Genomic DNA, 23,137 nt, shown 5'->3' with positions numbered 1-23,137 from the left:
TAATATTCTCCAACCACCTTCCATATATTTAAAGGAGAGAGCATCCCTTCTAAGGGCCCTATTCCCTCAAGTGTTGCTTATACCCAGGTTTGTAGGTCACACCGAACGGCCCCAGATTTAATTCTTGGTCAGTACCTAAAGCACAGCTCAGTCGAGCTGCTTTCCTCAGCCCGTCAAGACTCATGCAGATGGAATCTCGTTCTTTCTGGTTCTGCTCTTTGACTCCTTCAGCACTCAGAATGAATGCCAGTCCCTTGGAGCTTCCTGCCATGCGGCCAGTCAAAGGTGTAGACAAAGTATCAATCAAGTTCTTCCAGCAGCCAATAAGAATATAACGGGCAAAAGCAACACCTATAGAGTTAAATACCTTGGATCACTTTTCAGAGCAAAAATGGTCAGCAGTGTTAAGTAGATGTTTTATGCCACAAGAGTAGCATGCAGTCCTTTGTATTATTGATCTTTACCTAGTTTTATTATAAGGAATAGAGCTTGTTCTATATAAATGATTGCATTAAATATACTCCTAATTTTTAATAAAGACTTTTGTTGACCAATAAATCATAAGTTGCATACATTCTCTCAGTAACCTCCATAATGGCATGGTAAATTCTCTATTTAATAACAGTGACATTATGAAATATCCTATATTGGCAGAAAAGATCTTAAAGACATACACAGTGTTTGTACACACATATTTCCATGACTCAAGTCAATACCTGCCACTATGGAATCATCCGTTCGCTGGTTCTGGATGAGAGGAGACTCCGTAGAAGCTGATGCCATCAGTTGGCCGCCTATGACACTGCTCTCCAAGCCATCAATGTCTACAAAGAAAAAAGGCCATGTTTTCCTTAGCATCAGTCAAAGGATATGAAACAGATTAAAAAGAGTAAAAAGAAAAACATTTATAAGAGTGAACATTGAAAAATTTACTGACAAATCTTGGGCTCAAAGAAAAGATATTAGAAGGTACCTTTCTTTGTTTCTTTTCAGAGACACAGGCCTTTGCAGGACAAGGGTTGTAGAATAATGCATTTTTCAGACTTCTGATATATTTAGCTAATTTTGATAAACTGACTTTCCCCTCTCTCTTTTCTATTCTTTATCCAGAGGGACATGAAAGAGATTTCTCTGGAAGGGAGAAGGGGTGATGGATACAGTGGGAAATGCAGATGATATAAAATGCAATGCTTGAATTAAAAGTCACTTAAAAAAAGAAAATATATTTGTTGTATGGTTTATTATTCCTTCAATATCCATGTTTCCTTAGTATTTAGTTGGGATGTTTTCTCTCATTTGAAAAAAAGTCATAGTATTGGAGTTTATATAATTTCTATAAGAAGAGAATATCATTTGAAGGTCAGAAGTCATGGGATTTTTTTCTTGAAATAAAAACTTTACCCCAAAACATAGCAATATTTTTTGTTTTCCCTCCATTGGAATCTTGAGTGATTGGTTCCTTCCTTATAATCTCATGCCTTTACATACAAAGTACAAGAGGTTCTAATCTATAGACATTTAACAAATATACTAGTTCCACCTGCAAAACTTCTTTGGAAGTGGATTATAAAGAAAGGTTATATTATCAGACAACCTATAAACATGATTGATATGCCCATTTCCAATAATCAAAGCTATTTCAAGTTTCCTTGATAAAAATACTTGACATTTGCTAAGTGCTTTGAAATTATTCTCATTTGGCCTTCATGAGAGAACTCTGTGAGGTGACAGACAAAATAGACATCAGTCCCATTCTACATATGCAGAAAATGGAGACTCGGAAGGTATCTAATTTGTCCAGGGACACATTAAGTAAACATTAGAGCTAGAACAAAGATCTATCTCCTGTTTCCAATGTAATATTCTCTCCATTATTCTTCTCTATGTTTATATTTAGGATGCTTTTACAAAATATTTATTTATTTGTTTGTTATATTAAAATTTCCAGATATCTCCCTTCCTCCCTACCCTGCATTAGAGAAGGCATTGTTTGACAAAAAGGTATATGTATATCTTGCTTGTTTCTATTTATCAGTTCTTACTCTGGAAGTGGGTATACATATATACATACATACATACACATATGTATGTATGTATATATGTATAATGCCAAACTCTGTCATTTAAAGTACTACTGGGCTTAGATTATTGTGAAAACAAGCCAAAAAATATGTTGCCTGATATGAAAGAACTAAACAAGTTCTTTGAACATCTGCTGACAAAAGACCCTCTCTGATACATCGTCATGATTAGCTACAATTATTAATAGTAAAAGGCATCTTTAGCTTGTTGCCATTGCTTCACATTTGATATTATAAAAGGATCAGATTAAAGTCACTAAGTACCTTTTAATAGCATTTTAAATCCATCTGCTCCTCATCATTTGAAAATTGCTACACATCACTCATAAGTCTTTCTAGTATAGAAATCTCACTAAGGGCACAAGTTTTATTATTCTCATTTGAAGGTTAAAATCTCTGCCACTCGTCTACCATTCAAACTTAGAGCTCCAAAGTTTATTGGCAATGACAACCAAGGAATCAATTAATCTATCAATCAATCAGCAAGCATTTATTAAGCCTTACTGTGGGCCAGGGGAGAGAGAAAGAAGAGTCCCTGCCCTCAAGAAACTAGGCTTTATTGAGTGAAAAAGCACATATGCAAATAAACAAATATAAAAAATGTAAAAATTAAATGTAAATTAATATCAGGGTGGTGGGAGATACTGGCAGCTAGGAATCAGAAAAGCTTTCTTGTAGGAGGCAATACTTCAGCTAAGCTTTTATTATTATTATTATTATTATTAACCCTTACCTTTCATATTAGAATCAATACTAAGTATTGATTCCAAGGCAGAAGAGTGCTAAAGGCTAGGCAATTGGAGTTAAGTGACTTGGCTAGGGTCACACAGCTAAGAAGTATGTGAGACCAAATTTGAACCCAGGACCTTCTATCTCCGGGCCTGGCTCTCTAGCCACTGAGCCACCTCATTGCCTCTTGAGCTAAACTTTGAAGGAAGTTAGGCTCTCTAGCATATGAAAAAGAAGAGGGTATTCCAGTCCTGACCAAGGTATGAAGATAGGACATGGATAGTCATTTGTAAAAGGAAACAAGTAGTCTAGTTTGCTTTGAACATAGAGCATGTGTAAGAGAGTAATATATAATCAGCTTGGAAAGGTTGACTGGAACAAATTGTGAAAGGCTTTTAACGAAAAAGAGGTGAGGGGGCCACTGGAAATTTTTAAAGGAGGAAATGATGTAGTTGAACCTGTGCTTCAGGAAAATAATTTTGGTGGCTGTGAGGGGGTTAGATGGGAAAAAAGGAGAGACTTGAGGCAGGGAGGTCAATCAAGAGGCTACTGCAATAGACTAAGGGAGAGGTGCTGAGAACCGGAAATAGTATGGTGGCTATTGGAGTAGAGAAAAGGGGTCAGAAATGAAAGATGGAAAATCAGTAGGAATTGATATAAGAGTAAAAAAGTGTGAGGAGTTGGAGCTACAAGTGGTGAGGGAGAGAGAAGAGTCTTTGTGTCAATTATCTACCACTGATCTCAGCAGCATGGCTTTTTGTGGCCACCTTTATCCTACACCATGTAAAGCCAAAAAGCTTTCACCTTTATCTAAATTAACTTGGTACAATCAAAAAGCTGTATGTGTGGATTGCAAAATTAAAACAGAACTACATTAAATCCCTGTGTTCTTGGCTTTTGACATTTTTATTACTTGATCTTGGTCTTTGACTGATCTAATGAATTTCAAACTTGTTTGCCCATTCAAAAGTGAAAACACCTATAATTTATTTAAACCCTTACTGATCTGTCTTAGAATACTATCAGTTCCAAGACAAAAGAATGGTGAGGACCAGGCAACTGGGGTAAAGTGACTTTTCCAGGGTCATACAATTAGGTAGTGTCTGAGGTCAAATTTGAACCCGGGACCTTTTGCCTCCAGGCCTGGCTCTCTATCCACTGAGTCACTTAGCTGCCCCTAACTACAATTTTTTTTCTAATTCTATTTTTGATATTACATGTACAAACTCCAATCCAGTATTCTCTTTCAGTAAAAATAAATGACTTATCTAACTTGTTTGGGGAAGAGATTCCATTCTTTCTCCATGCATCTTCCTCCTCCCCAACTTGTACTTCTGACTCTACCCTAGAAAGTCAGGCAGACTTCTCTCACTATTAGAGTTAATGTCTGAGTAGAGATAATCTTGGCTTAAGTGCAGCAGAGAGAGGGTAGGCTAGGAATATGTGGGCCAGAAATTATGAACTGTGATCACTAATTTTTGTTCCATATCACATAGAAAACTTCTAATGAACATATTTATATAAAATGACTTGGGGAAGTGATCTGAAAAAAACCAACTGGGGCTAAATTCCTTGCCCAACTGGCCATCAGTGGGTCAATCAGTTTATATTAAGCACTGGCTCCCCAGCTGATGTGAAAACTACATCTATCTGGATCTAGGCAATGGACACCTTGATTGAGCAAGTGAAGAGAGATGGACATAAGTCAAAGAGGAAAGGAACAGTGCTCATTTTCCTAGACAATTATTTCTGCTCAACTAACTCAGTAACATTGCACTAAACTCACTCCCTCAGAGTCATTGTAAATTATACATGTCTTTAGTGTGTTTAGAGCACATATATTTGAAGGAAAGGGAGTCTCCTTGTCTATTTCCTAATTATTCTAATGATAAATGCAAATATGTGATTGTAAATAATACTTGATGTGCTTAGGTTTTAACATTTATATAAGATTTTTATATATTTATCTCAATTGATTTTCAAAATAATATTATCAGATAAGTACTTAAAATAATATTTATTATTCCCATTTTATAGAAGTAACTGAGGCTCAGAGCAGTCACCTAACTTGTCTGTGGTCACACAATAGGAAGGAAGAGGCCTTATTGCCATGATATGATGAGGGCTATCATGAACAACTAATATTGACATACTGATCAAAGATCTAATAAACCCTAAAATTTATAAATGTGGGAAGGTAAATGGCACGATTAAGTTTTCCCAAACCCTGTGATAGGTTCAGTGTCTTCCTGTTTGATACTGAACAAATTTCAAGCTATTGAAGCTAACTTCAAATTTTAAAAGGACTTGTACAAAATATGGAAGGACATAGCAAAAGAGGGTGTTAGGTGTGCATAGCCAAAGAAAAATAAGAACTGTGTTAGGAGTCTAAGGGTCTGAATTAGCATGTGCTTGTGAAAAATGTGAAGGAACATACTGACTTTTAAAGCTATGCTCTAGGTAAAGAGAACCAAGAAGAATAGATGCTGTGGTTTGGGCAGAGGGTGTAATACAAACAGACAACAGAGAGAAGGCAACACTAATCAGAAGTTCAGTTTTGTCACTTTCTTATCTGTCAAGGAAAATAATCTCCAGAGTGAAAAGCGTAGTACTAGGATGACAAATAAGAAATGGAGATGCAAGATTAGTGAATATATGGTAAAAAAGCACATAAATTCTCTGTATAATTTTTTTGCCTCCTGGCTGGCTGGATTACATCCCAGGGTATTGGTTATTAAACCAGTGTCAGCCATCTTTGAGAAATGATGGCATAAAGGAGAAATTCTAGAAGATGAGATTTGAGGGAAAGGTTTTAAAAGGTAGTTTAAAGGCATTATACTGCTGATTTTGCTTCTTATGTTTGGCCTCAGCAAAAATTTAAAACCATTTATTAAACAGATGAGTAATGAACATGCTAGGTGGCATAGTGGATGAAGCACTGAGCTTGGAGTCTGGAAGAAATGAGTTCAAATCTGATCATAGATGTTTAGTAGCTAGGTAACACTGAGCAAGTCACTTAACCCAGTTTGCCTCAGTTTCTTCATCTGTAAAATGAGCTCGAGAAGGAAATGGCAAACCATTCCAGGATCTTTTCCAAGAAAACCCCAAATGTGATGACAAAGAGTTGAATAGACTGAAACAGCTGAACAACAATGAACATGCAAAATGGGAAGCTTTGCTCTCTAAGGAACCAATAAAAGTTCATTAAGAACACTTCATGGGGCAGCTGGGTAGCTCAGTAGAGTGAGAGTCAGGCCTAGAGACAGGAGGTCCTAGGTTCAAACCCGGCCTCAGCCACTTCCCAGCTGTGCGACCCTGGGCAAGTCACTTGACCCCCATTGCCCACCCTTACCAATCTTCGACCTATGAGACAATACACCAAGATTAAGGGTTTAAAAAAAAAGAACACATCATGTAAGACTAATTTTTTTTTCTTAATTGACAGTTACTAAACTTGTGGGTAAGAAGAAATCTTTAGATATAGTATATATGAATTGTGGAAATTAAAGCAAAGGACATAGTCTCTTGAGATATGCTTGAGGCCAAGATGAAGAATTTTGAGTTAAAAAGAGTTATAATTATAGCAGCTTGCAAATGGTTGAAAAAGAGTACTCAAAAAGTGATGAATGAACTGATAGCAACTAATAGAAACGTCTCTAGAAGGGATCCAACCAAGCTCTTCACCTTTGGTCTTGTTTAACATTTTAATTAACTACTAGATGAAAATATAGATAACACTTCGAGAAGCCAATATGCTAGGAGAGGTCATTAGCACATTATAGAATCAGGATCTAGAGAGATGTCTACAGGATTGAATGACAGAAAGATAGACAGAAAGACAGAGAGCGCGCTTTAAAAAAAAAGAATCTTTACAACTGAAACCTTCTTATATTATAGATTATAGGATAATAGCTGAAAGAGACCTTAAAGGCCCTATAACCCGACCACTTTATTTTACAGATGAGTAAACTCAAGGGTAGATGGATTAAATGTACAATGCTGCACTTAGAATGAAAAAAATCTAATGTGAAAGTGTTGAATAGGAAGGACGTGGCTATCTAGGCACATAAGGGAAAAATTGAACAACTTAAGATTTCAACTGACAGCACATTTAACATAAAAGAACACTATGATGCACCTACCACAAATAAATAAATAAGAGAGAAGCACATAAAGAAATAAATGAACAACTAAAGTCAAACAAACAAACTCTAATATGAACCTTGATATGTTAGGATTGCATACAGGTCCAAAGATTTATAGCAAGTGAGTTCAAAAGCCATTTAGGCCAACCCCACTTACTTTATATTATTTTTTAAAAACCCTTACTTTCTGTCTTAGACTTGATCATAAGTATTGATTCTAAGGTAGAGGAACTGTAAGGGCTAAGCAATCGGGGTTAAGTGATTTGCCTAGCTTGGAAATAACTGAGGCCAGATTTGAATCAAAGATCTCCTGTCTATAGACCTGACTCTCTATCCACAGAGCTGCCTAGCTCTCCCAACCCACTTATTTTATAGATGAGGAAACAAACTCAGAGACTTGTTTGTACAGAGCCAGAGAGAATTAAAGAATTTTGTGTTCAAAACAAAAGAGGATGAGCTGAATGGACAGGATATAATCTAGAGAGAGAAAAAAAACTTAGTGGGAAATTAGAGATGACTAATGTCTAATTAGATGGAGGGCTCTCATGTAAAGGGAGGATAAACCTTGTTCCATGTAACTTTAGAGGAAGAACTGGAATCGTTGAGTCAGTTATAGAGAGGCACATTTTTGATCAATAAAAAGAAGGATTAGCCTAAAAAAACTAAAGCTATTTAAAAATGAGATGTGCTACCTCAGGAAATAAATAGTTCCTTAAAGTACTTAAGAAAAGGCTGGATGACCACATGTGAGGGCTGTCATAAAGAAAATTAATGGGTTGGATAGGGGATGAATTACACAATCTCTAAGCTCCCTTTCAACTCAAAAAGTTTATTGGAAACCAGAGGCATGAACTCCCTGTTTCTGATTGGAACTATCCCTAAAGGAGTGAATGCCAAAGAAAATGCTTCAGAACATACTCCTTTCACCCCAGAAGACATGCTGGATTCAAGCTTCACTCCAAGATCTAATCCAGATATGTGCCATGCCTCATTTCCCCCTGATCTTCAGGGAACAACTCAGTTCTGAAAGCAATATGAGGATTCAAGTCCCTAGAATGTAAGCCTGGGCATCCATTTAAGTAAAGGATTCTAGAACCATCGTTAGCACAATTCATAGTTTGATTCTGAAATGCCACCATGTTCTTCAGATAAAATGTGACTCTAGACTGATCTGAAATCCTGAAAAGTTTGAGCTTTAGAGTCAGAGATCCTGGGATCAAATCTTAGTTCTGCCATTTATAATTTATATGATATTGGACAATCACTTGGACTTTCCAAAATGTAAAATTAAAGGGCCTTAATAGATGGTATCTTCCAGCTCTAAGATCCTACTTCTACCTCTAAACCAGACCTGATCCTGACACTACTTGTAGGACAATGTGATAAACATAACTTTATAATGACCTGACTTGGATTTTAAAATAACTAATTATTAATCATCTAATTAATTACTCAGTGAATTATCTAATAAACTACCTAACTACGTATGCATAAGACAAAAGGTGTTATTGTATTTAAACCTTTATAATACAAAAACTCCACATGTAATAAGCCATTATGATTATTTCAGGTACATCTGGGAAGAGAATTAGGAACCACTGAGTTAAATGAGATGGGAAGCAAAACTGAAGCCAGCTAGCTATTCAATCACTCAGCATTACTGTCAAAATCCCATGAGCACTGAAGAATCTTAAAGCATGGAGCTTCCAGGAATGATTCTGGGATTTATGCCCAAAGTACACTAATCTCCCTTTTAAAATAAGGTCGATGGTTTTACATCAATAAAGAGCCAAAGAAGGACTTAGCTAATAGGGAACAGTAGATATCATTATTAATGTGAAACAGAAACAAAAATGAAATAAAAAGGGAGGGTTGACTGAAAGAGTCCACAACATCTTGACAATCAGAATATTGGTGAAATTCCATATTCATGCATGCCTACTGGCCTTGTATCACCCAACAATTATAACTACAGGTCAGTATTAAAATTCTGTGAATGCCCTTTGAAAATCTGTTAGAAAGTTGTAGCATCCGTGGAATGGATCCTAGAAAAGAAGGCATCCTCTCACTAACAAGCACTAAAAAAATACATATTATGCAATGAGTCACTGACCAGTGAGCATGGTGATGAGGGGAAGGCTGTGTTCTTCAGGACTTCCCCAATATCCTGCTTCACCAAGCATGTTCCTATCAAGCACCTGATGATAAAGTTCTTCAATCCAAGCTTGGGAGAAAACCATCAGCACCCCACTGGTCTGGATTTGCTTCATAAACTCTTTCTATGGAGACAAATTGCATTAGTCAATAAGAAGAGTGCAACCTTCAACAACAACTTATTGATCCCCAAACTCTTTCACTGCCCCCCTTCCTTTAATTGCCCCATGGTCAGTAAACCTAAGTTATTTTAGAAATTCTGAGAAGACAACCAGCTCAAAGCTCTGATTATAACCCTCATGATGCCTATTATCTATGAGCAATATTCCAAATGCTTAAATAAACATGTTCTGAGGGAATAACTAGGGTTCTTTTATTTGATATTTGATATATCTTTTATTTGATTTTTTTAGATGCTATGGATCATCTAGTTACATACATCATGATACAATTTATATAGCTTCCTCTTTTCATTGCCTGGCCAATTGGCAGGAGGGGAGGAATTTACTATATGGAAAATTAAAAGCTTGACCCAATTAAATATGTATCCAAGAGTACTTATGTTTAAGAAAGAGTCCAACTACTCACCCGTGGAGACGTTTGTCACAGATGAACAAAAAGTAACAGGCTCTTGATTTCATTTAAGTTTTTACTCATGTATCAATTACATGTATCTACTCATGTATTAGTGTTCTATGGGTTTCTTTGGTTCTGCTGGTATTGTTTTCCCTTTCATTAAAGCTACTGGAGATAGCACTTCAGAGTACCAACAGGTAAAATAAATAATCTTTCTTATGCTGGGATTTATGGAAGGTATTTTGATATTTGCTAACAAGTAAGCTTAGTTCAGTTCGGGGACAAATAGTGATCCAGGTACCATTTTGGAATCCAGAAAAGGCTTTCTATTGTATTTATGTTCCCAGCTTATTCTCTTCACCTTGGATGAACAGTATAGTAACAGAAAACTAGTCCCCTATCCATTGTCTGATATATGATACAGGTTAAACGAGCTTTTGCACTGGACTACAATTGTGTATTTGTGTGTTTAAGAACAGCATTTGGTAAACTTACTGGGCTATCCACCCATCTAACTGTAAGTATTCAGTACTCCTCCAACTCTGGAGCAGGTGGGGAATGCTCAGTGGCTCAGGAAGCTGTGCAGAGAGTTTGTCTGTAACTTAACAACGTGGATCTTTTTCGAGTCTCCAAATCCCTAGGAGGCCATGGGAATGCCAAGACAGCACGGCACGACATGTGTAGAGCCTCTTCCTACATATGACTAACACTTGCCTTCACGGCTGAGTGCCCGCCCACTTAAGCGTACACAGAGTGTCCTGCTTGAGACACCGTGCTCACCAACATGACAGGTGCGAGGGTTGGCTTCTTTCTGTAGTAATCACCGTTAGAGAGCTTCAGGTTGAGCAAGAGAGTGTAGTGTGAGACCATGTAGAGACTGTCCGCATTCATCAGTATTTGAAAGCTGAGGCTGTTGGTGCTGTCAAATCCGGGAGAGTGAATCATACCTAATGGAAAGACAGAAAGAGTCTCCAGGGCCCACAGGCGAATTATTTAGGTAGAATTCCATCATAAAGTCATGTGAGCCAGCTCTGGAGACAGAAAACTCACACATTCTAAGACATTACTGGGAAAAGGAGAACTGGGTCCAAGAAACTGAGCGAGGCAGGATCATATTTCTTTCTCTTCTGTTTCCCTTCCCCAAAATTAATAATAGTAGTCATAAATGAAGTGCCTGATTCTATTTGATAGTTATTTCCTTCTGTTGGACTCATGTTTTAGAGAGGTAGTTAGCACAGTGGATAGAGTGATGGATTTGGATTCAGGAAGAACTAAGTTCAAATTCCATCTTATATACTTACTAGTTTTGTAGCCCTGGGCAAGTCACATAACTTCTTTCAGCCTCAGTTTCTTTTTCCATAAAATGAAGATAATAATAGTAATTACGTTGTAGGATCAAATGAGGTGACATAGGCCAAGAACTCTAAAATCTTTAAAATGCTATATAAACATTAGCTGTTATTATTACATAAATTTGCTGCATGTAAACTAGACTCATTCTACAGATAGGAAAATCAAGCCAAATGAAAGGTTCCTTGCTTGTCCAAGATGGTAGTAATATTTCATATTCATATGGTGCTTTAAGGCTTACAAAATGCTTTCCTCATAACACTATGCAGGGTAGGTAGTGCAAATGGCAATATCCCCACTTTACAAATGGGAAAACTGAGGCTCAAAGAGGTCAAATCTCTACCTCATTTATCAGAGCCAGATAGGGTAAAGTACCTAAATAATTCTGAGAAAAAAAAGTCTCTGTTTGAATCAGATGGCAGCCATTTTTCTCCTAGCTGGCTCGCCAAAATTATAAAAATAAAGAGAGCCTATACCAAAACTGTAATAATAAATGAGAGCCAGTTGACCAATGTTTGATAGAGGGGAGAGTGAGAGAGCCTATGTGGTGAGACTCTCTTCTAGCTCTCCCCTCCTCCCACTTAATTCATAGCTTCACAGCTGTTAAATATGAGAAGCAGGATATGAATTCCCTTAACTTTTTTGAATTTGTTCCATAAAATATATTACCACACACTACTTAATTAGAAGTCATGTCAGAAATTAAACCTTGATCTCCTCTCTCTCTTGGACATCCCTCACAGAGGTTGTGTGAGGTTCAAATGAGATAACATTTGCAATGAGCTCAGCAGGCACTACATGTCTGGCACATAAGAGACACATAGATACTTATTCCTTTCCCTTTCCATCTTACCCAGTGTGGTACCATGTCCCCCATTTTGTCTTATTGTTTTGCTATCACGCGAATGTTTCAGTTGACTTATGGATATGGTTGGAATAAAACCGAATGGCAAAAGCATGAGCTGTGTAATCCAAGGATCTGGATTTGAATCACTATCTTACTATTTCTTTTCTATGTGACCTTTAACAAATCACTTAATTTCCTTAGAACTTAGTTTCCCCTTTTATAAAACAGGGGGTTTTGACCAGATGATTTCTAACGTCTCTTTTAGTTCTGAATCTATAACTCCTATGAATACAGGATGAAAAATTCAAATATGTATATAGACTCTGGCCATCATTTTCAATAACATACATATTTTCATACATAATTTTAAGTCCTTTTTTTCAGAATCTGAAAATTAATTTGTAAGAACAGAAGGTAGTACTCCGACTATTTTCAATGCTGTATTAATTTTTTTAGAAGCAGCCTTTCAAAGTAGATAGAGCTGGCCTCAGAGTCAGGAAGATTTGGATTCAAAACCATCTATTAACATACCCTACCTATCTGACCCTGAGAAAGTCACTTAACTTCTCAGTAACTAAAGTCTAAATACTGCCGATCTGCACTGGTAGAGGGAATTTCTACATGGCAGTTCCCCACACCAATGAAACTACAGTTCTAGAACAAATCTTTTAACTTCCACAAATGGTCCTGAAATTGAGGGGTTTTGATCCATAATTTTCTACTTTTACTTGAAATTAATAGTTGACTACTTAACAGCTAATGTCTAGTACAAGAAAAGGGCATGAAACAGAAGATGGCTTTTTAAGTTGGTTAAAGGCCAAATAAAATTGGTGATATAAGAGAACTAAAACAGCTGTTTCCATCTAATCAAACATTTTAATTGTGCAATGCCTTTTTCTTACTTTAAAAAAGCACTTAAAATGACATTAAGCCAAAGACTAATGTTTGTTTTGCTTTGTGAAGCTTCACAAACTCTATGTTGCAAGTCTCTTCTCTTCAATTTTCATCTTGGAATTGTGAACTAGGCGAATAAAATAAATAAATCTTCAAATCCAGGAAGACAGCATTAAAAAAAATCATTAACTTTTCAAGGAGTGTTTTAAGTTGTTTTTTTTTTTTTGTTCAGTCATGTCCAACTCTTTGTGATCTTGTGGACCATACCTATCCATTTTTTGGTTTGGGGGGTTTTCTTGGCAAGGATACTGGAGTGGTTTGTCATTTTCTTTTTCAGTGGATCCTTTTGCAGGCAATCAGAGGTTAAAAGACTTTCCCAGGGTCCCATAGCTAGGAAGTGTCAGAAGCAGTATTTGAAGTTGTCTTCCTGTCTCTTGCCCCAGAACCCATCCATTGAGCTACCTACCTGCCTCCTAGACATATAGAGGTTAAGTGACGTGCCCAGGGTCACATAGGTAGAAAGTGTCGGAGGGCTGAATTTGAACTCAAGTCTTCCTGCTTCCTAGCCCATTGCCCTTAACCATTTACCCATAGTTGCCTCCATTTTGCCAAAGTTTAGGAAGCAGCAATATATATCAGCACACATTTGCTAGCAAGATTGTATAAAGCTGTTTAATTTGAAGGGGATTTTTACAATTCTCTGGGTCACCCAAAGTGCAGGAACACCTATTTCTGCTTAACAATTTGGAAGAGCATTTTGATGGTGCAATTACTGCACTGTAATACATTATTTGTGATATAAGGCACAGGAAAAAATCCTATAATTGGCTTAGCTATTAGACTCTAATTAAAAACAGCTAAAATCAGGAGCAAGAATTATTTCATTTGAGTGCATTCTGAAAACTGAACAGATGCTCATCTCATGAAATGTAAGAAGGCAACTAATGCATTTACTGGTACTCATATAAAACTTAATGGGAATAAATGACACTGAGGGACAGAGTCATTAACAGACAGAGATAAACCACTGGAAGACACTACTGATTGTCAGTGGTGACAATCACTTGGACTGGTTATAAGCAACCTGTTAGTACCTCCTGCCTCTTCACACAAACTAGATTTGTGACCCTGGGGAAGTCATTTAACTTCAAAGGACCAGAGGAACTCTTTAAGTTTCTAAGTTTCTAAGCAGGTACTGATCTTCATCAATAACAGGAAGTTTCCTATGCCAACAAAAACTCAGATTTCGTCTTAGGTCAAGTGAAGGGGAGGAGAAATCCTTTTCATTGATCCATATAAATATCAATAAAAATTAAATTTAATGATTTTAAAAATCCCAATATGATGAACATCCAAAATGATTGTTTTTACATGATACATGCATTGTATGTGTTGTAGCTTACTAAAATGTAAACTTGCAGGGATTATGTATTCACAGTGACTGTATGCACAGTCATTTCAAGATTACTAATGGGAACAATGTTGGTAAATGGTCTAAGCTAGTGGTGGCAAACCTATGGCATGGGTGCCAAAGATGGCATGCAGAGCATTCTCTGTGGGCTTGCAGCCAACCTCCTCCCACACCCCCCGAGTTCATTACTAGAAAGCAGAGGGACTTGGGCAGAACTGCTCCCTCCCCCTCTCCACTGAGTCTCATGACCTTTTTTCACATCACCCACCCCTCTGTCCAGCAGCCCAATGGGAGTGCTTTCTCCATCCCCTGTGTGGGGTAAAAGGGGTGGGGCAGGGCATAACCAGCATGTGGTAGTGAGGAGGGGCATGGCACCTGATCTCGAGAGGAGAAGGGATAGGCACAGCACTCCATCTCTAAAAGGTTTGCCACCACTGGTCTAACCTCTTTGTGTTTCCTTTTGTATTACCCATCCTGCAAGAGAAGAAGGTGGTTTCATAAACCTAAGAGTTATTTTGTATTTGCTTTACAAAAACATTCTATTCCTGCCTCCTCCCCATGCGCAATTCCTTATTGAGTGGTCAAAGCCAACATAGTTGATAAATGGCTGGTTGGTCTTGGAGTCAGGAAGATAGGAGATCAAGTTCTTTCTTTAACACATTCTATCTCTGTTATCATGGGCAAATTACTTAACTTCTCAGTGTTTCAAGAAGCACTGTAAATTTACATTACTATAAATGACAGAATATTTGCAGATCTGCATTAACAGAGAAAGTTCCTACGCTGGAAGATAAAAGCACATATTGGGAGCAAAAAGAAAAAAAATCTGATAGTCAACTTTTGTTGTTGTTTAGTCATTTTCAGTTTTGTCCAACTCTTCATGACCCCATTTGGGGTTTTCTTGGCAAAGACAAAGGGATTGATATGTCATTTCATTTTCCAGCTCATTTTAAAAATTAAGAAACTGAGGCAAACAGGGCTATGACTTGCCATGGGTCACACATTTAGTGTCTGAGGCCAGATTTGAACTTAGGGAGATGAGTCTCCCTAACTCCAGGCTTAGCATTCTATCCACTGTGCCACCTAGCCAACTAGCCTTTGTTTATGTAGCTATGCACAACTTGAGGCAGTAGACACAGTGGGGACTATCCCATCCTTCAAAAATCCAGGTCACCCCCATGCCAGGATGAAGCATTGGAGCAGTACATCTATGGCATATGGCACAGATCCCCAAGTGAAGATTTCCAGGAAGCCATGGATAAGAACTGTGTTGAGGGATACCATATGCATTAGATCACTGATCCATAGTATCAAAGTCCTCAAGGGCTTCTAGAACTCCTTTATAAGGTGATTTCTGTTCCTTGGGAAGGTTTTCCTTCTCTCTAGCCTCACAACATCTCTGAGAGTTGTCTTCAAGTTATCAGCTTTTCTTTTTTCTTCATAAATTCTTCTACCCATAAATCTGATAGGTGATACGGTTGTTTTAAAATTTGCTTATATGTCCCTTTATGACTAGGTCATGTGCTCATCATGATCTTATCTTGGTAAATGGTATAAGATATTCATCTAATTGTAGTTTCTGATAGACTGATTTCCAGCTTTCCCAACAATTTTTACCAATTAGTGCATTATTATTCCCCAAACTTGAAACTTTACTTTTTTCCAAACATAATCTTTTACAACTTTGCTGTACATCTGTTTTGTTCTGCTGAAAAACATGGAAAGACTTCCATGAAATTATAAAGAGTGAAATGAGCAGATGCAAAAGAACATTATATACAGCAACAGAAATATTGTTTGAAGAATGACTTGTATATTTCTACCTCTAGTGAAAGAAGTGATATGTAAAAAACAAGGAAGACATAGTTTTATACATACATTTATCATTTTTTTCAAATGATGCCTTTTCTAATAGGGGGAGAAGAATGAGGAAGGGAGTTAACTGGATATTTTAATGTGACAAACAAATAAATAAAAAATTTCAAAGTTATCAGATTTTATAATTTTATGAGGATGTTGGATCTTTCTGCATTCTTTTTTTAAAATACTCTAGAAATGCAGAATCTTGATGTGCTGCTAGAGGGAAGGGTGACAATCTACTCAAGTCCAGTGATCCACCATAACCATAATTTTCTTCTAGCACCTCTGAAAATACATCGTGGAACCCTGATGTTTTCCCCAAGTAGAAATGCAACCTTCTTGAGGGTAGGTATTGGTTTTCATTCTATCTTTCTATTTCTAGCACCTAGCACAGTGTTCTGCACATAATAGGCATTTAACAAATGCTTAAACATGGACTGGATTATAAAGACATAATTTAAAAATCACTAACTTAAGGGAAGAAAGCCTGAGTCAAGTCTATCTGAGGATCTATACACATTATATACAATTAGTCCACAGGCTTATGTACCTGACATTGTGCCAGGTACTAAAGACGACAAAGATAAAGATAACAGTTCCTGTTTTAAAGGAGCGAACCTTCTATCAGAGAAGACAATGGAGACAGAAAATATGCTTGGAATAAATGCAGATAATTAATGGTTGCAGAAAGCACTAGCAGCTTAGGGTACCTGGGATGGTTTCATGTAGAAGGTGCCAATTGAATTGGGTGGAAATAAACAAGAGATTCTAAGAGGAGGAGGTAAGGAGGGAGTGCATTCTAAGGACAGGTAACAATGCACAGCCAGGGCAAAGGTGCAGAGATGGGAAATACAGCATCTTCTGTGAGGAATCTAAAGAAGACTGACTAGGCTAAACTGCACAGTGTGTAAAGAGGAGTAATGTGTAATAATATTAGAAAAATGGGAAGGGTTCAGGCTGTGGAGGGCTTAAATGCCAAAGGGAGAAGTTATATTCTATCCTAGAGATAACAGGGAGTTCCTGGAGTTTATTGATCGAGAGAGCTACATAGCTAGACTTGGGCTTTAGAAAGATCTCATGGTTTGTATAATGACTTCAAGGTCTAGCTGTTCTTTTTAAAGATGGTGGGGGACATATTTAGAACAAGTATATTTCTTTCTCCCTCCCTCTGCTCCCAAACCCACTTTAGAAAGAATAGGGTCACCTCACACTTTAAATTCTAGAATCCTTTAAGTATTGTCATTGTGATCTCTATTTGCCAAGAGATTGTTCATTTGACCTGTTACTGGCAGCTTTTCTTTTTAATAGCTTTCAAAAGAACAGAAGTATCTTGCATTTAGGATTCTGACAAGGCAGCTAAGCCCTCATTCTGATATTTTCAGATGCAAAGTACCTGTCTGGGAAAAGGCTATATTTGTGGCACCCATTTGCCCTGGAAAATCTGGAACATTTCTCTTTCAAGAAAAGGAAATGTACATTTAACAAGATTTTCCAAAAGAAATATTTCCATGTCAAGACCATGTATCCCAATTTTAGGCTTAGAAAATAGTGATCATACATACATATATAAATATGCATATTTATATGTTTGCATAAATACAGTCAACGTCTATGTCTTCAGCTTCAGAGAGGAAGGCCAAGTAAATAAAAGAGGACATTCACAAGATCTGCCTAGTGTAGACTATTATTCTGAAAACAATGCCTGTGACATCATGTTCATCTTCTGATCAAACTACATGGAAAAGCAGACTGGACCAAGAATTAGGAAAGCTGGTTTCTACTTCTGCATAGACTTTTAATTTTTTGTGAGATACTGAGTAAAGGTTACAGATCCTGGGTCTAAAAAGTAAAGGGAATGAAATCGCATTACTCAAAGTACAATCAGAGGACTCCTGGGAGGGGTCCTCAGTATCCTTTCAGAAGGCCATTGAAGTGTAAGATATTATTGGACTATTCAAATACTCTTCCCTTTTCCAACTGCATATTTGCATGAAGCTGGATTTTCCTCATATACTTCAACCCAAACATATCACGACAGATTTAAAAGTAGAAGCATATATGAGAACCCACCAATATATTTTTTAAAAACCAGTCCCTGCCCGCAAAAAATTTATAATCTAATGGGAGGAGACAACATACAAAAGAAGAAAAGAAAAGGGGGATGTTGAGACAGAAGGGAAGAGACAGCAAGTGTACTCAGGGCATGGTGTTTTGTTCCAGGAAGTTGAAAAAAAAACCACAGAGGACAACAGATGCAGATGTATTCACTATTTTTTTTGTTTTAGAAAATATTATTTTTCAAAAAAAGTATTTGTGTTAACATGAAATAGATTTATTACTGTTATTTTTAATGATTTTATCAATATTTTTAGCAGTTTTAATTTCTAATGCAGTGAATATCACTAGATAGAAACCACATTATAGCTCTTTGGAGTCCTCAATAATTACTAATTAGAGTGTAAAGGGGTCCTGGAACTGAATAGTTTGAGAACTGCTCAACTTGGCAATCACTAGAGTCCTTTCAATGTCTAATATTTAATGGTACTATGACACAGCATGCCCATATCAATGATCAGTGTCATTATTGGATAACCAGAGCACTGACAGGCAAAAATTAGCTTACTAGTCATAGGATCCCCAAATAACTTTTTGCTGTTATTGAGTCATTTTTCAGTCACATCTGACTCTTTGTGACCCCATTTGGAGTTTTCTTGGCAAAGATACTGGAGTGGTTTGCCATTCCTTTATCTAGTTCATTTGACAGATGAGGAAACTGAGGCAAATAGGCTTAAGTGACTTGCCCAGGGTCACATAGCCAGTAAGTGTCTAAGGCCAGATTTGAACTCATAAAAATGAGTATTCCTGACTGAAGCCTGGCCCTCTATCCACTGTGCCACCTAAGTGCCCCACCAAACCTCACATTTTGGAAATTAAGATCAACAATGGTTGAGGAGAAGGTGTTAAACACTAAAGGACATATGGATTGACAACATGACAGTTAGTTCATATCCAACTTTAGTGCTTTTTATAACCCTGCAACTTCAGAATTCTTTTTTTAACTTTATAATCATGTATGACATTTTATGCGATGCAAAGTGCATTGAGTCAGACAGGCTTCTTGGCAGGTACAACTCTGAAATCCTGGCAGTTTTTCCACATGCTACAAATTTGGGGAGAGTTGTGATCAGGCTGCCCATACAATCCCATCCTAATCCTACCCCCAAATTCCCAAATAATAACCACTTAGTTCTTTTGGTATACATGGCAGATGGTGAAAAACATTTTTTGTTGTTGTTAAATTAGGTTGAAAGGCAAATTCTATATCCAGAGGCAGACTTTGGCTTATCAATTTTTTTTTGTTTAAAAAAAAAGAAAAACTTTTACCTTCTGTGTTAGAATCAATACTAAGTTTTGGTTCCAAGGCAGAAGAAAAGTAAGATGTAGGAAATTGGAGTTAAGGACTTGCCCAAAGTTGCACAGCTAAGAAGTTTCCTAGACCAGATTTGAACCTAGAACCTCCCAAATCCAGGCCTCACTCTCTAACCCTGAGCCACCCTAGTACTAGCTCATCCTTTTTCAATTCGTACCGTTCAGATTACATTTCCTATCTCTCTGATATCTGGCTTTCTATGATTATTTCTACACCGGATCTATTGATCTCCCTGGTGTTTTCAACTCCAGAGAACAAGATGTCCCTCCTAGGTTAAACTCATTACCTCTAATACCACAATATTTATTCATTCAAGCCTTGACTGACACCAGCTATTTTAGCTTCCTCTCCCCTCTGATTGGAGGGCTAGAATATAGAGTACCAAATTCCGCCCAGTGTCTTCTTTTATAGAGGGCAGACCCTGAACTTTGGGATTTGCTCCACTCTACATCTGCTGCCCGTGTGTTTGTTTTTTTTTTCAACTTCATGGAACAAGATGCCATGCACTGAGGATCCCTGGTGTCTCTTCCCTCACATCTCAACATCTCTCTTTTCTTCTTTTGTATGTTGTCTCCTCCCATTAGATTATAAATTCCTTGAGGGCAGGAACTATTTTTTAAGAAATAATTAATTTTATCCCAAGTGCTTAGCATATAGTAAGCACTTAAATGTTTATTGAATTGGACTGAATTTCTTATAGTTCTTATAAAGGGCTCTTATGTGAAAAACAAACCAGACTTATTCCATCAGGCTAGAACTAGTAGCTGTGGGTGGAAGCTGCAGACTTGGCCATTTTGACCTGGTATAATGAAATAATATCCTACGAAATGGAGTCGACCCAAGCAGACAATAGGAGTTAGTGGATTCCCTTATTCAAGGAGAGACTGAACATTGTTTGGGGATGCTATAGAGAAGGACAATGGATAAAATGGCTTCTGATATTCTTTCCAAATAAATTCAGTGATTCTTAGGAATCAAAGATGGAATGTCTAGTAAATTACTGCTTCATTGACTAAGCATCACTAAGAAAAGGAAAACCGCAAAGAATTGGAAAATGAAGGAATGCCCATCAATTGGGGAATGGCTGAATAAGTTATAATGTATGATTGTAATGGAATATTATTCTCAGAACATGAGAAGCTCTGAAAAACCTGGAAAGACTTATATAAACTGAAACAGAGTGGTGTAAGCAGAACCAGAAGAATATTATACACAGCGACAGCAGCACTGTATGATGAACAACTGTGAATAACTTAACTTTTCCCAGTAATATAATGCTCCAAAACAATCCCAAAAGACTCATGATATTTAAAAAAAAGTCATCTGCTTCTGGAGACAGAAATATTAAAGACTAAATACAGATCAAAGTAAACTTTTTCCATTTCCTTTCTTAAAAATTTTTTAGTTTCCTTTCATAAAAGAATTAATAAGGAAACATGTTTTATGTGATTACACATGTAAAATCTGTATCAGGTTGCTTACCATTACTCAATGTGAGCTGGGAGTAGGGATAGGAAGGGGAGGGAGGGAGAAAATTCAAGACTCAGAATCTCCTTTAAAAAAACTGAAAACTGTTTTTACATGTAAAAACTAATGGAAATTGTACATTTTATCTGCTTTTGAGGGAAATCTTTACATTCTTTGGCTTTTTAAACTGAGAATAGTGAAAATAATTTTATATATTTTAAGTGACTTGGGGCCACTATTATAAATATTTCCCGACATTTCAAATAGCTGTCTATAGCTCATTACCCATGGGTGGCCAGTCTCTTCCCAGCTTTCTCATTAAGGGGTGGTGACACTTAGTACCCTGTCTATCCATCTCAGGATTTCAAGACTTCAAGGCAATAACAAATCATTCCTATTCAAAAAACCTTTAAGATCCCTACCCAACACTAAATGGCTCTAGGCTGCCATGCTTTTATCATACTTACAATTGATTTTCATCTCTTTGCTTCATTTCAGAATACCAAATGCCCCTTCTTTTGCCAAATGTCTACCTCTGGCAGAGTCACTCCCTTTGAATTTATTTCTTCTAATCCTTTGGGGCTAAGAAATCAAATAATCAATATATGTTGGTATTCTGTGAGAAATGACCATCCAAAGCATAAACCAGATAGAGTGTAGACAAAAAAGGAGGCAGCTAGGTGGTTCAATGCAAAGAATACTTAGTTTTGGGTCAGGAGGGCCTGAGTTCAAATCCAGTGGAGAAAGAAATGGCAAACCACTCCAGTTTCTTTGTCAGGAAAATCCCCTGCACAGTATGGTGCACAGGACCATTTAGAGATGGTTCTGATTGAACTACTGAATAGTGACAAGCATATAGCCAAAATTTCAGATCACTTTGCTAATGGAAATCTGATTCCTTGATTTCAATTAGTGATTCAGCCAAGTTCAATCAAGAATGTTTGATCTTGTTTAGCGATAAATCAACTGTGCAAATTAGTCAGACCTGCATGCACTAAGAAAGACAGGCTACTAAGTGATCAACAGAGTAAGACCAAATTTGCATAGACATGAAAAATCCAACCCATCCTCTGTGGTTGGATAGTGATCTCAGAGATCACTACAAAAGAGGAAAAAATGATCTAATTTAAAATTATATGAACTCTAAGAACTTTGAAAAAATACATTAACACTCAAAGCGTCCTATAAACTTGTGATAAATTGATGTGGGAGAACAGCAGTTTACTAAGAGATTTTTTTGAGTTACTAACTTTTCATAGATTCTCCAGGTTCAAGAAAATGCATTTGTTTAATAAACATGCACTGCAAACTGTAAGACCAATATTGAAATATGTGATCATGGAAAATGAACTTTTAAGAGAACAGTATGAACATATAGTTAGAGAAAAGCTTTTTTTTTATCCTGAAAAGAAGGATTATATCCCAGGATGCATTTTGATATAGAAAGAAGGCCTTCTCTCCTAAAGATATTCTCTCCTAATGGTGAAGCTGGGGTTGTGGGGAAAGGAGAAGCAGTATCCATGAGAAACCACTGTGCAGTATCAATAAGCCAAGTCCCAGATTTTCCTGTGAGAAGAAAAGCTGTGGGATTCTATAATAGGACCAGGACCTCCTAGGCCCTATATGTTATTCCTTTACAAAGAAACTGCTATAACTGCCAGATCATATCTAGTTGTATGTTAAATAGAGTTCTTTCTTTCCTTTGTCTTCAATATTGACTCTCTCATTTAACAAATTTGTTCAATTCCTTTTAGTTAATTCCAAATGTTTATCAGGAAAGAACCAGTCAGGAAGATCTTTTTATTGTGCTTAAAACTGCTCTGCTTGAGTTTGGAAAGATACTTCTTTGTCCTAGTATTTGGGGATTTGGTAAATTCATCTCTGGGGCAGCTAGGTGGCACAGTGCATAGAGTGCCAGTCTTTGAATTAGGAGGATCTGAACTGAAATCCCTGGAGATCTGAGAAGGAAATGGCAAACAACTCCACTGTCTTTGACAAGAAAACCTCAGATAGGGTCCCAAAGAGTTGTGTAGGGCTAATTGACAAAAAACAATACAAAACAAAAAGAAAATAACAACAACAAAAACCACAGATCTTGAGTTATTGATATAGGCAACTCCCCAAGGAGGAAATATCCTAAAACAAAGCCATTTAAGAGTCTGAAGGCCAAAGTACTTGGATGTCAAGTCAAGA

General features: G+C 37.1%; 1 protein-coding gene across 1 annotated transcript in view; it reads right to left on the bottom strand.

The window, feature by feature from the left end:
- Nucleotides 1-23,137, bottom strand: part of ARFGEF3 (ARFGEF family member 3) — a 215,742-nt gene that overhangs the window by 55,086 nt on the left and 137,519 nt on the right. Inside the window, exons 13-16 of the mRNA XM_044674613.1 lie at nucleotides 10,466-10,632; nucleotides 9,069-9,234; nucleotides 717-824; nucleotides 136-351 (exon numbers count right to left, since the gene is read on the bottom strand). Of these exons, the coding sequence (XP_044530548.1) occupies nucleotides 136-351; nucleotides 717-824; nucleotides 9,069-9,234; nucleotides 10,466-10,632 (657 nt within the window). The remainder of the gene's footprint in view (nucleotides 1-135; nucleotides 352-716; nucleotides 825-9,068; nucleotides 9,235-10,465; nucleotides 10,633-23,137) is intronic.

Source organism: Gracilinanus agilis, chromosome 4 (assembly GCF_016433145.1).
Source record: "Gracilinanus agilis isolate LMUSP501 chromosome 4, AgileGrace, whole genome shotgun sequence".
Taxonomy (NCBI): Eukaryota; Metazoa; Chordata; class Mammalia; order Didelphimorphia; family Didelphidae; genus Gracilinanus; species Gracilinanus agilis.
This window is presented reverse-complemented; position numbering and strand designations above follow the sequence as displayed.